Source organism: Pipistrellus hanaki (genome assembly GCF_964339955.1).
Source record: "Pipistrellus hanaki genome assembly, chromosome: 3".
NCBI classification, from domain to species: Eukaryota; Metazoa; Chordata; class Mammalia; order Chiroptera; family Vespertilionidae; genus Pipistrellus; species Pipistrellus hanaki.
The window spans coordinates 135,361,121-135,375,730 of NC_140505.1; the positions used below are offsets into that span (position 1 = coordinate 135,361,121).

The 14,610-nt window shown below is 45.1% G+C and overlaps 1 protein-coding gene across 2 annotated transcripts in view; it reads left to right on the top strand.

Annotated features, from left to right (window-relative positions):
• The window catches only part of PPM1H (protein phosphatase, Mg2+/Mn2+ dependent 1H), a 238,714-nt gene that overhangs the window by 79,682 nt on the left and 144,422 nt on the right, over positions 1–14,610 (top strand). For both annotated transcript variants that reach the window (XM_084877594.1, XM_084877593.1), the window contains exon 2: positions 7,849–8,014. In XM_084877594.1, coding sequence (XP_084733720.1) covers positions 7,849–8,014 — 166 coding nt within the window. The remainder of the gene's footprint in view (positions 1–7,848; positions 8,015–14,610) is intronic.

Genomic DNA, 14,610 nt, shown 5'->3' on the forward strand with positions numbered 1-14,610 from the left:
TCTTGGTGGAAGGCTGGCTACCTTTTATGAGGCTTAGTTTCCTAGTCAGAGCCTTGGTTTTCCAGTACAACCAAGGAGTGGTTATTTGCTCCCTTGCAGCTAGGAATTCATTTGTCTTTATGCTCCAGCTTATCTGGGGGGTCAGTAACGACCTAAGAGAATCACAGGAAGCATTGCCTAAGAGGTTATCTAGAAGAGGTTTCAATAATTGATAGCTGTATTTGGTCTTCCATAAATGATTAATTTACACCCCTCTTCCTTCAGCCTTTTGCTGTCTGCTTCTCAGTTGTTCCTCAATCAGCTTTCTCTTACCTCACGCAATGGCCTTTATGAAACACTTCCTCTTTCTTACCTAGTGCAGTCGCTGCCTGCTTAGAAGTATTAACACCCAGTGTAAAATATCTAGCCTAAACTGTTCAGGTTTTTATTCTCTTTAAAAAAAAACAAAAAAACAATATAACAACAACAACGCAACCCAAGTTAAACCAAGGTTGGTCTTTTTCTGTGGATCTGAGACCAGAGCTCTGGAATCCAGGAGCCCTGGGGCCAGAGACGCGTCTGTGGGCAGGTCCGGGTGGGAATCCAGCCGCGGCATGTCCGTAACTATGTGAGTGCTCGCCTGTGTGCACTTCGCCATCAACGTGTGGCTTGAGTGTTGCAATAACATTGAGAAGAGGACCCAGAGGAACGGATGGCCTGCTCAGGGTCCCTGTTCTGGGAAGTGTCATGCCAGGCCATGTGTAGGCCCTGTGGGCCTGGAGGTGGCCATGTGTCCTTGAGGCAGACAGAGGGCTGCTGATGGAAGGGTGGGGTGGGGGGATTCTCTTTAAACTATCATGGTTGGGTCAAGTCCCCTGGGCCCAATGGAACAGGTGGATGTCTTTGTATTTAATTTATTATTATTTAGTAAATTGTATCGAGTACTAACTATGTGCCAGGCACTGTTAATACCTATGCCAGAGCAGTTACTTCTAGCAACACTTATGAAAGCAAGTGACTTCCCATCCCCATTTTAGAGGGAGAAAGTAACGTGGGCAGTGACACACAGCTAGAGCTAATTGTGGAAACCAAGTTTGGACTCGGTCTGTATGACTCCTGTCCTTGTGTGTGCCTTCTGCACTCTGCCATGTACCTCGTGGTGGGGAGGGGTAGGATGTTGGTGATGAAGGACTTGACACCCATCAGACGTTTAGCATATACATGACATATGGGAATTCTTGGAAACATGTCAACTGTGACTGGACTTCGTTGATGGACTGTCTTTTTTGGAAATCCTTTTGAAAAACGTTCCACTGTGAGTTCTCCAGACCAGTGGCCTTTGTGACAGGGCTCACCACTGATAACGCTTGAGAGTGTTCACTTATCTCCCTTTCATAATAGGGACCTGTCCCATGTGTCATTATCAGATGAGTGTCCTTACAGTCAATGTTTTGAGCAGATGAAAAGGCAAATAACTCGATAACTTAATAATTGTAATTAAAGGCAGGACTTTTTGCCCTGGCTGGTGTTGCTCAGTGATTAGTGTTGGCCTTCCCACAAAAGGGCTGCTGGTTCCATTCCCAGTCAAGGAACGTACCTGGGTTGCAGGTTCCATCTCTGGCGCCAGTCAGGGCACGTTCAGGAGTCAACCAATTGATGTGTCTCTCTCACATTGATGTTTCTCTGTCTCTCTTCTTCCCTCCCTTCCACTCTCTCTAAAAAAAATAAAAGGAACTCAGAGGGTGTGGCTCAGTGGTTGAGCATTGACCTATGAACCAGAAGGTCATGGTTTGATTCCCCCATCAGGGCACATGCCCAGGTTGTAGGCTCGATCCACTGTGGGGGAAAGGGTGAGGAGGCTTGCAGGAGGCACCTAATCAGTGGTTCTCATCATTGATGTTTCTGTCTTCTCCATTCTCCTTCCTCTTTGAAATCAATAAAATAATTTTTTAAAGGCAGAGTCTATTGAAAAAAAAATCAAAGGAAAAAATATATTCCGGTGAAGATAAATTTTAAAAAATTAAAGCAAGATTTTTCTGCTAAAATTCAGGTGGACTTGATATTTTAAAAATTTGTGGCTAGAGTATTTCACAAGTAGAAAGGAGGAAACAGGTTTCCTAATTGTATGCCAGTAGCATAGAATGAATGAATCACTTGCTCTTTCTAAATAGGTTCTGCTATTGCTCTGATTCAAAGATCATGGTCACATTCATCCCTGGCACCCAGGTCATAGCTTCAAGCTGTATCTGGTACACAGAGCATTTTTGACTTCCAAGTACTTAAAATTCTGTGTTTACCTGGTTTTATAAGAGGAAAAAATCTAGGTGCTTGGGTTCAATTCAATATAGACTAGAAGGTTAACGCAGTCCATAAATGAGTTTAACTTGTGTCTCTCTTCCAGGGCAAATGTTTCATGATTTTCTAAATGTTGAAAGACTGACTGGCTGTTAACTTTCTGTATTCATCTTCTTCACCCTCTAATGTATCTCCCACCTGAATTTTAATCCTAAGTACAAAATTACCCTACTCTTAATTTTACATGATTAAAATCCCCCTCCTCAACACACACACACACACACACACACACACACACACACGCATACACCTATTTTAGTAATTCCCAGAATGTAATCCATGAAGTACTGCTGAGAAACTGAGGTTTCCTGAAGTTATTAGACCAAACACTCTGCCTTCCACTAGCTTCGACTTATCATTAAAAAGGGAAGAAGAGTGGTGACTAACTCACAGAGTTCACAAGATAATGAAATGTGTTAATTTCTAAATGTAAAAAGCTAACAGCAATTCCTGGCACATTGTTAGTTCTCAACAAATGTAAGACACTACGATGACTCCATATCTGTCTTGGATAACCTCATTATCCAGTCTCCTACAAAGCAGGAAAATGGCTTCCTTGACATTAAACTGAAAGTAACAAAGCATAGTAGTAAAGAACACAGGCATGATTTGTGGTCTACCAGCATTTTGTTTTAATGTCTTAAAATTAAGCATCTTGGGTAGGTATTATTCAGATACAACATGCATCTCTAGCCCCGGCCAGTGTGGCTCAGTTGGTTGGATATTGTCCCCTGCACTGAAAGGTTGCCATTTTGGTTCCTGGTCAGAGCACATGCCTGGGCTGCAGGCATGGTACCCTGGTGGGGGGCATGCAGGAGGCAGCCCATTGGTGTCTTGAGCATTTTGCTCTCACATGAATGTTTCTCTCTCTCTTTCTCTCTCTCTCTCTCTCTCTCTCTCTCTCTCTCTCTCTCTCTCTCTCTTTCTCTCTCTCTCTCTCTCTTTGTCTCTCTCCTCTCTCCCTCTCTCCCTCTCTTCCTCTCTTCCTACTTTCTTCTCTCCATTCCTCTCTCTAAAAATCAATAAAAACTATTTTTTTTAAAGAATGCACATTTATTAGTCATTCTGGTTTATCTCAAGACACAGGACAGTGCGGACTTTACGCCGGAGCACAGGACGAGAAGGGAGTTAGCTACTGATACAGCTGCTTCCACTTACAGACAAAGCTATTAACAGCATGACACTGCTTAGCCTGGAAGCAAGGTTTTTCTCCATTTATACTTAACTAAAGGTTTCATTTCCATTTAATAAATAAAGCACTTCCCTTTGAACAAAATCAAATAGGTAAGTTGATAGAGGTCAAGATCTTTAAAGCAAAGTAAATTGAGAAGAATCAGGACTTTATCCTAAGTCTGTATGGAGTAAGGAATTTGAAATAATATAAAATATGGGATCAGAGTTGTATTTTTTATTAATTTAAATATATTTTTATTGATTTCAGTGAGAGAGAGAGAGAGAGAGAGAGAGAGAGAGAGAGAGAGAATGAGAATGAGTGAGTCACTGACCATCCGCCTCCTGCATGCCCAACACTGGGGATCAGGCCTCCAATCTGGGCATATGCCCTGACCGGGAATCAAACATGACCCCCTGGTTCATTGATCGACACTCAACCGCTGAGCAACACCAGCCACACCAATAGTTGAGTTTTTTAAAAACTCATTGGCTTTCATTTCACATGACCTTAGCATCTGAAGAATAATCAGCTTAGACCTGATTATGCTTCAGGGTTGGGGCTGCTCCCTTCCCAGCGGGTTGCCATTTCTGACTTGGTGATATTTCATTAGTGTCATTCACAGGCTGTATTCAACATGAAACCGCCACGTAAGGCCACCCGTGACTGTTCTTTCCCAGTTTCCCCGGCTTTGATGAGTCATTCATTGCAATACAGCCCTCTGAACAGCGGCTGATAAGAATAGACACACAATAGGAAAACAATGCCGCTGAGAGCTGCAGCCGAGAGCACTGGGAGCTCATCCGTGTGCTCACAGCTGTGCTGTATTCCGCTGTGTGCCCATGCACACGTCTCCGCCTCTCAGGGCCCCGGGCTTCTCGCACATAAAATAAAGTTTCTAGGGTCAACTTTGGAGTTTAATATCCGCCAAGAAATAAGAGATAAGCACTTTCAGGGACAGTGCTTCGTGGTTTGTGTAATTATAGTAGCTTTGCTGGCTTTTGGAAAACAGCAGTGGCCGATGAGTCAGCCTGGCATGCAGCTATTGGAGATCAGTGATGCTTTTCTTGTTGGGGGAAAAAAAAAAAAAAAAAAAAAAAAAAGACCTGACTACCGCATAAGTTTAGGGGTCAGTGGTCAGGGCGATGCCAAGTTTTAGAAATAGCAGCAAGCCTCTTGTACAGAGGACGGTACAAGGGGATCGTTGTCACGAACTGGTTCTCCCTGCCACATCTCCGTGTCAGCTGTCCACAGGGAAGGCACTCACGTGGGAGGCCATGGGTGTGACCTCCCCATTCAGCAAACAGCCCACTGCACATGTTGCGTGGGATTCACCACCAGTGGCTGGGGAGTGGCAGGTGGTATTTTGGAACCTCCTCCTTCTGCCTGATTTTGTTCTCCAAGGACGGGCAAAAAGGAAACTCCAGTCAGATGCATGTTCTCTTAGCAGCTCCAGCGGCAAAGCCCTGGATGAAGCCTGGGCTGCTATAGAGATGAGCAGATCTGACTACCCATCCTTCCGCCTTCCTCCGGGCCCCGTCTCGGACTCCTCCGATGGCCAGAGAAGTGTGGGAAAAAATCCCCTTCCTCGCAGGGCTGCCCGAGCCTGCCTGTCTGCTGACCCTGTGCTTCCCCACATGTCAGCGTGGCTGACACAGCAGATGTGAGTCCCACATGGAACAGGAAGAGGTTGGGTTGGGAACCAAAGTAGGGCTCATTCTGAATCCCAGCTGTGTCACTTCCTGGCTCTGGGCCCTGGGCTGAGTTATTTGGCTCAGGTAATAAGTGTGATAATATTAATAGTCATCATGCAGGTAGCTTCACTGTGTCTTCGAGAACCACATTGTATTCTTCAACCATATGCAAGTGCCTCCTCCTTAGAGACAGTGAAGGTGGGCTAGAAACTAGGCCTTGGACTCCCCTTTCCCCATTCTTTCATCCTCAAGAGGATCTCGGCTACAGAGGCAGAGCTGACTCACAGAGATGGGCAAGGATCCCCACTTCTTACACATGCATGTCTTCCCCCTCCCCCCCCACAAAGGTTTTCAAACTCTGTAAGCAATGATCTACTTTTTAAAAATATTACATGAAAATGTAAACTGAGTAAAAGTAGGCTTTGGTTTAAAAAAATATGGTTAGGTTGAAATTTATAATAAACCTAATAGGAATGATGAAGCAGTTTTGTTGAATATAGGCATTTGAAATAGGGGAGATAATAGATGACTGATCCAGTCATTTCCCCCAGAACATATAGATAAGTACAGTTGTACCTCAGTATTCAGGGTTGGGTCGGGGGGGTTAGTTTCAGGACCCCAGCAGATAAACAATCTGTGGATGCGCCAGTCCCTTATTATTAATATACAAAACGGGGAAGAACAAGGCACACAGTTGACCCTGCGCATCCACAGATGCCTACGTATTGAAAATACTGTTTTCGACCCAGGGTTGGTTGAATCCTAGGTCGCAAAATTCATGAATATTGGGGAGCGAGGTAGACTATGATTGCAAAATAGCTCTCCTTTCAGTCAAGTGATACTGGTCAATGAAAGAGGAAAGGTAGGATATGCCAAGGCTGCCAACAGTATGTAACCCAGCACATATCTATTCATGTGTAACAGATAGGAATGAACTTTTGAATTATTGCCTTTTCCCCCCAAAATGCTTATACATGTAAAGAAAGAAATTTAAAGTAAATGTTAAAATGCATATGACACCTCTATCGAACCCTGAGGTTCGGCAGAAGAGTGCTTAGTCCTGCTTCCTTAGATCTTGCGGCACTCACATCTCAGTTTGCTCTCCGTTTCCGTGTGTGTGTGTGTGTGTGTGTGTGTGTGTGTGTGTGTGTTGGCTTCTGGAGATACATACAGTTTTCAAAACTCAAGACCATTTTGTGTAAAATGTGGTGAAATTTGAATGAGAGCTGCAGTCTGGTTGAGTTTTGTGTGAGTCCATGACTTGTTTTGATATTGTGCTGTAGCAATAGAAAATGTTACCCCTGGAGGGAGTTGGGTGAAGGGTACATCTATACAGCACCGTTTTTGCAATTTTCTCCGCATCTGTAATTATTGCAGAATTTAAATGTTAGAAAATTGTGTGAAAGCAGCTGTCTTGTCGTTGTCGGGAAGGAGTTCACCAGATTAGCAGAGCAGTGAACGCACCACACTCACAGAGGGGATTTCCGTGATCTTACCTTCAAAAAGAGCATCTTCTCTTTCCTGGCCACTGAGTTCCCTATCCTCCACACTCTGTCACAGCTGTGACACTGTGGAAGTTTCAGAAAGAAAACCGCCACTGGCACACCAGGGAGAGCTCTTTGGGGAAATCCAGTGTCGCAGCGGCTTAGTTACCCAGTAAGAAAACGGCACTGAAACACGAGTGCTCCGTCTGCGGTCACCTGACACAGAAGGCATGTGGGTAACGAAGCATGCTTTTGGGAAGCATTCCTATGCTGAGCACCTTTAGTAATCAGGCCAAAGAGTGTCAACATGCCATGATAGCACGCTGTGGCCCGTGTACACATCAGCGTCCCGAAGCCTGGCACGGTGACACACAGTGATGAGGACTCTCGGGAGGAAAGGTGGAGGGGGGACATAGTTTAAAGAGTAAACCTTTGATCCCCTCCCTTCTCTGTGTGGAGAGGGAACGTGAGGAGACGATAGTGAACTGTGGTTCTCGGTTTCCCTGGATTGTACAGCGTGCCGTCAGTGACTGCCTTGGTCTTTGATAGGACTGATGGTGGTGGTGGTTTTTTTATCACTTGGAGGAACGCAACAGAATTCCCTGAGCCATCTTCCCAGATCTGTCTTCCTTGTTTTTGCCAAAAAAATGATTATCTTGTCTGCTTTGACTCTAATGGATCAGTGGGGTTGGTCACACCTGTCAGACACCTACGAAGGTGACCTGCGCTCAGGACAGTGCTTGGGTTAATGTGTTCGTGTGTGCCGATAGGATCCATTTTTATTTTTTGAATATATATTTTTATTGATTTCAGAAAGGAAGGGAGAAGGAGAGGGCAAGAGAGAAATATCAACGATGAGAGAGAAACATTGATCAGCTCATTCCTGCACTCTCCACACTGGGGATTGAGCCTGCGACTTGGGCATGTGCCTTGCTGGGAGTTGACCTCTTGATTCATAGGTCAACGCTCAACCACTGAGCCACACCAGCCAGACTATAATTTGTTTTTTTAAAAATCAGTTTACTCAGATATCAGAGGTCCTTTGCATTCAGCCGGGTGTTAGTTTGGGGCCAGGTGTGGAGACGCCCTGGCTGACTCTGGAGACTAAGCCCTCAGCTTTTCCCAGAACCACTCTGTCTGACCAGCTCTTCTGGCTTCTCCTCAGGGTCATCAATGCCGGGAAGAGCACGCACAACGAAGACCAGGCCAGCTGTGAGGTGCTCACCGTGAAGAAGAAAGCGGGGGCCGTGGCCTCCACCCCCAACAGGAACTCCACCAAGAGGCGGTCCTCCCTTCCCAATGGGGAGGGCCTGCAACTGAAGGAGAACGCGGTGAGACCCGCTCTGCCCCCGGTCTCGGGGAGGGGAGCACACACACCCCAGCTCCAGCTGAGTGCAGCGTCATGGACAGGAGAAAGGCAGGCCCCAGGGTTAGTGAAGGGAGGTCTCTGCTCAGGCTACCAGTCAGCTGAAGGCAACATCTATATGGAGAAGTGGTGTGTAGGTTTTTAACCTTTATATAAAACACCCAAATCATACATAGATTTTATTGCAAGAATCGGTATGTGGAACATTTGATGGTCTTAAGGTAGCCATTACAAGGCTTTTGTAAAGGAGCTAGTTGGGCAGCCGCTCACAGGGGGTGGAAATAACTGTTGCCATTGACTCGCAGCCCCGCTATGATCGCGCCCCCTTCTCCCCTTCCCTGTCCCTGGGAGTTGTCCAGCTGGAGCCTGTGCCCGAGCCTATTGCAAATTCACATTTGTTTCCCTGGGCCCAGAGCCCTGGCGTCCATCCCGTGGGGCGGCCCTGCAGACAAACCACAGAGCATTTCTCCTCCCTCCGGTTCCAGGAGGAGACAGCAGTCATCCTCCGAAAGTTCAGAAGGAAATTCAGGAAAAGATAGGGAACGATTGGCACTGGGTCCACCAGCGGCCCTGTGGTACTGCAGAGGAGAGACATTGAGTGGATGACCCAAATGTGACTGCTTATTTTGACAAACATGTACAGATTTTTTTGTATCAAAATGTCTACAGGATTGCAAAGGACCTAGGATTCTCTTCGTAGACTAAGATAGTGTCTCGATGCATTTACATTTTAAGGAATAAGTACTGACGTATTTTGATAGTATTACATCAGCTCAGAGTTAGGAAACAGAGGGGCCCATGGAGACTGTCAGTTGCATTCCAGATCATTGCAGAGGCCCTGAGAGAGGGACGGCCTGGCGTTTTAAAGCTCCAGCAAGAGACTCGTGTGGCTGGAGCAGAGAGAGCTGTCAGAAAGGGCATGGGAGTGGAGTGAGGTGCCTGGCAGGACCCGAACGGCCCGTAATCAGGACTTTGGCTTCCACTCTGAATGAACAATTTATTATCAAAGGACACTGGATACACTGCCTAATGAGGCCAGTGATTTTTCTCATCTAAGGACATCCCTTAACTCAGATATGGCGATACTTAGGAAAGGGTAATGACATAGGGCCCCAGCAAGAAAACATCCATAGGAGACAAGTAATGTGGGTCTTACGAATCCATCTCCTTTTTGTTTGTTTTTTTGTTAATCCTCACCTGAGGATATATCCTCCCTCCCCCCATTGTTTTTCAGAAAAAGTGGAAGGAAGGGAAAGAGGAGAGAGATAAACTTCCAGGTGAGAGACACATCACTGGTTGCCTCCCCTACTACAGGCCCTCATCCTGGTTAGAAATACTGTTCTGGAACTCAGGAGCTGTATGAAGACCAAAGTTCTAACCACTTAACATACCGGTCAGGGCTGAATCTATTTCTTCATTCAACAGACATGTATTGAGCACTGAGTCTGCATGCTAGGCTTGGGGATAGGCAATGCACTCAGTACAGTTCCTACAGCTGAGCGGAGGAGGCAGAAAGAGGCCATATGCAGAGGAGTGAGTTTTAGGAGAAAGATGAAGAGTTGAGACGGTACGGAAGCCTAAGTCAGGCTGGGCACTGGTGGTTTGGGAAACCACGGAGCAGAGGGGATAGGTTGGGTTACAGAAGGCTGCCTAGAGAAAGTGACATTTGAGAAAAGTGACTAGGAATTAACCAAGCCGATAAAAGAGAGAGGAGTTTTTTGACAGGCAACACGCGTGTGCAAAGGCAGGCTGGTGTCGGAGCACATGGGGCCTGTCTCCAGTGTGCTGGAGCATAGGGAGTCGCTTGGAGCGTGATGACACAGAAACAGCAAGCAGATTTCACATACAGGAGCCACTTAATGCCTCAATGAGCTGGAATTTTAACCAAATGACTTTTTTTTTTTTAATATATATTTTATTGATTTTTTAACAGAGATGAAGGGAGAGGGATAGAAAGTCAGAAACATCGATAAGAGAGAAACATCGATCAGCTGCCTCCTGCACACCCTCTATTGGGGATGTGCCCACAACCAAGGTACATGAACTTGACTGGAATCGAACCCGAGACCCTTGAGTCCGCAGGCCGATGCTCTATCCACTGAGCCAAACCGGTTTCGGCTTAACCAAATGACTTTAGACAAGAGCATCGTGGACAAGACAGAAGTGGCGGGGGGGAGCTCGCTGCGGAAGGTTAGGGGAGCCGGCTAGAGGCTGGGACACCTAGGAGTCTGCCTCAAGCAGGAATCTGGCTGGGAAATGATGGCAGCTTGGAATAAGGCAGCGATCAGAGCAAGGGAAGGCCCAGAGGAGATGATGTGAGAGAGGCAGTTGAAGTGCCCAGACGACCTCCTCATGAGCAGGGAAGAGTTGGAGGTGCCAGGTTTCAGCTCCTGGATGTTGGTTCTTGAATGTGGGCCCTGGAGCAGGTACAGGGCTAAAGGTGAGGGGAGGGCGGGAATGACTTGAGTTTGGAATATTCTAACTTCCTAGGTTGGAAGTGTTTTTGTAAGATGTTAGAAATACCACTCTGAAACTCAGAAGCAAGAGGAGGGAGGTTTAGATTTCAGGAGTTGCAAACTCAAAGACGTTCCAACAAGAGAGTGGGAGTGGAAGGGAGGTAACCATGCCCTCAGCCATAGAGACGTCAGAACAATAAGGTTGAAAAGGGGCAAATACTCTCAGTAAGAAATGGGACCTCGGGATAAATAACGGCACCATTACCTTATTTGCAAACAGGGTTGACATATGAAGGCTGCAGAAGGAAGATGCATGGGCTTCTTCTACGCGGTGTGATTCATGTCTCCCTGCTTTCTTCATCTCCTCATCCCCAATAAACTTAATAAAGTAAAAATAAACATTTACAGAGTTCTTTCATCTAGAATGCCACCTTTTTTAGTGGTTGTTGAAGGAAACAAACTTTTCTGTAAAGTAACATTAAATTCACACTGGAAAAAAGAATTAACCAACCATAGGAGGTTTTTTTGTTTTGTTTTAAATATATTTTTATTGATTTTTTTTTACAGAGAGTAAAGGAGAGGGATAGAGAGCCAGAAACATCGATTCAGTTGCCTCTTGCACACTCCCCACTGGAGATGCGCCCACAACCAAGGTACATTCCCTTGACCGAATCTAACCCAGGACAACTGAGTCCACAGGCTGACACTCCATCCATTGAGCCAAACCAGCCAGGGCCCCATAGGAGTTTGTTTTTTTATATATACGTTATAAACGAACCATCGGTGATAGAGGGATTCTCTAGAAGTCTGGCTTTTTGTTCAATGACATTTCTTATATTGAATGGCCATAGAAGTAACTGGATAGAATGAGATGGTATGTTTCTTACTGCAGATAATTATTAATTGGTGTAAAGATTTTAAGGCAACTGTAAGCCATCTCTTATGCCGATTCAAAGAGAAGTCTTTTAGCCAAAGAAGTCAAATTAATCTTCCTGTGTGAAAACAAAACTTAACACACACACACACACACACACACACACACACACACACACAAAACTTGGTGGATACAGTAACATACATTATATTCTGCCTCTCCTGGCCTCCATGATGCACTTACTGGAGGAGTGCTGTTTCTCTGTATCTGGCTGAGCTCTCAACAGCAGCTCCTGACTTTAAGAAAGAAAACAAAGTCATTTCAGATTCCAGCTACATATAAGGAAAAGGGCGAGAACTAAAGGACCAATGTTTGGAAGACTTCATAAAACGTAAAAGGGATACAAGTAAAAGCGCTTAAGAGTGTTCTGCACTCTAGTGTTTTCTCCTGAAGAAACACAAGGAGACATGGTTAAGTTATTGTATTCTTCTTCACAAAATACTCAGTAATGGAGCCAGTTTCTTTTTAAATGTCGAGGGTAAGGACATAGTTAGTGAAATGAAGAAGTTTTGAAGCATCTGCAGTGGATGTGAAGGAGAGAAGGATGCTTTCTGTGACAGGCCGGGCTGGAACTCTCCCTGTGCCTGGGTCATGGTGGTGGTTTCTGTGTGAAGAACTGTAAGCCCACAGCAGGCAGGTTGGAAATGGATACCAGGGCAATGGATAATGTTGCAAGCCTCTTAACATCTCCATGCCTCTGATTCTTTGTTTGGGGACATAGCGTGGGTAGCTAGGAAGGAAGAGAATCTAAAATGCAAGTATTCTGCCCTAGCCAGTTTGGCTCAGAGCATCTGCCTGTGAACTGAAGGGTCCCAGGTTCGATTCAGGCTAAGGGCACATGCCTGGGTTGTGAGCTCAATCCCTCTCTCTCCCTCCCCCTTGCCCCCCAGTAAAGGGTGTGCAAGAGGCAGCCAATCAATGATTCTCTCTTATTGTTGATGTTTCTCTCTCCCTTCCACTCTGAAATCAATAAAAAAAAAAATACATATTTAAATTAAAAATAAATAAAATACTAGTATTCCCAAAAGATACCTTCATAAGACTGTCCCTTAGGAAAGATCCTGTTCACTTGCTGAGCAACACTTTATCCCTAACAGCCTCCTGCCTGCCTCCCAATGTTTGTGGGAACTAATCACCATTCCTCGGTTTTATTTCCTTTGATTTGAGAGGTTTTTAAGGAGTCTTCATCTATCATGATGATTGCCAGCCTCAAGTGCAAGCATTGCTTTTCTAAGAACTTTGCTTTTCAGTTCTCAAGTATCTAATTCTAGGGATGAGATAAAGAAAAGGACACCAGATGAGTTCGCTCTTGAGGGCATCTTATAAACCTAGTGTTAAAGAGTTCCTGTCCTTCTCAAACAGGAAAAAGCTAGAGGAGTTCACCACCACCAAACTAGTATTACAAGAAATGTTAAGGTACATCTTTAAGAAGAAGAAGAAGGGGAAACAGATCAACAGTGTGAATAATTAAATGGCAATGGCTACATAGCTATCATTAATTACTTTAAATGTGAATGGATTTTTAAAAAAGTGCAGGTAGCAATACTTATTTCAGACAAAGTAGACTTTAAAACTAAGGCTATACCAAGAGACAGAGAAGGACATTTCATATGCCTTAACCAAGGTATGGTAGCAACCTAAGTGTCTATTTGTAGATGATTTGATTTTAAAAAGTAGTGGTACATGTATACAATGGAATATTACTTGGCCATAAAAAATAATGAACTCTCACCATTTGCAACAACACAGATGGACCTAGAGGGTGATATTCTAAGGGAAATAAGTCAGACAAAGACTAAGACCATATGATTTCACTTATATGTGGAATCTAAAAGCCAAAATAAATAATCAAACAAACTCATAGATAGAGAACAAACTGGTGGTTGTCAAATGGGAATGGGTTTGTGGGGCTGGGTGAAGAGATTCAGAAGTACAAAGTTGCAGTTACAAATGGTAATGGAATGTAAATTACTGCAGCGGGAATATAGTCAGTAATATTGAAATAACTAGAGGCCCAGTGCATGGATTTGTGCACCTGTGGGGTCCCTCGGCCTGGCCTGTTCTCTCTCGCAATCTGGGACCCCTCAGGGGACGTCAGACTTCCAGTTTTGGCCCAATTCTCACAGGCCAGGCCTAGGATCCCCACTGGTGCACAAATCCGTGCCCCAGGCCTCTAGTAAGTTTATAAGATCTTTGGTTAATCTCTTCCTGCCCTACCCTCTCCCCCCTTCCCTCTGAGATTCATCAGTCTGTTCCATGTTTCCATGTCAGTGGTGTCCGATCCTACATTGAGTGTCTGCCCCCTGGTGATCAGTGCATGTCTGCTTGGCCGGTCGCTTAGGCTTTTATATATATATATAGATTATGTATGGTGACAGATGGATACTACACTTACCTGAGGGGGCGGGGGTTACTTTGTAAGTTATATATACAGCGGAATATCAACTGTCACAGAGAAAGGAAGGTTCTGGCCCTCACGTTAGGAGTGTGGGTGGGAGAATAGGGCATTGTGGCAACACCAGAACACCTCCCCCACATCCGACTGTTTGGAACAGATTGTTTGGGCTTAAGACTAGGCGGTGGACACATGCATTCCAAGTCTGTTTCCTTAGGAGCTCCCTCATGTCGTGTAATTTAGTCAAAACACATCAAAGTATGTGGTTTCAGTATCTATTAGTTTGGTGTCTAATTACAATAACAGGAGATGGCGGTGTCCCGTCGTGGCCAAGTTCGTCGGCAGGGGAGGGGAAAGTGATTATATTTCACAGCAGAGGCTAGGACTGCACTGTGGGAATTCTAGGCAGATAGGATCCCAGTTGGGATGGGGAGAAGTGCAAGGGAAATGAGGAGTCTCTTTCCACTCTCTGGAGTGAGGATTTGCTACTCTTTTCCTGTTTTCTGCAAGGACGTTTGTCCCCAGGACACGAAGTGGGGGTTGCTGTGGTTCCACAGTGGCAGGACTCCGGGATACATGGCCCTCATTTGGCAGTCTGCTTCCTGCAATGATGTCAGCTCTACGGAAACAATAGGAGCGGCCTTTTATTACTCTCTCATTGTGTTTATTACTCTAACTTTCCCTCTTAATCAAGGTCTTTGTTCTGGGCGTGTGAAAATAACATACTTATTGACTTAGATTCTTTGAAGCCAGAGTTCAGTGGTTTCTCTCAAAAC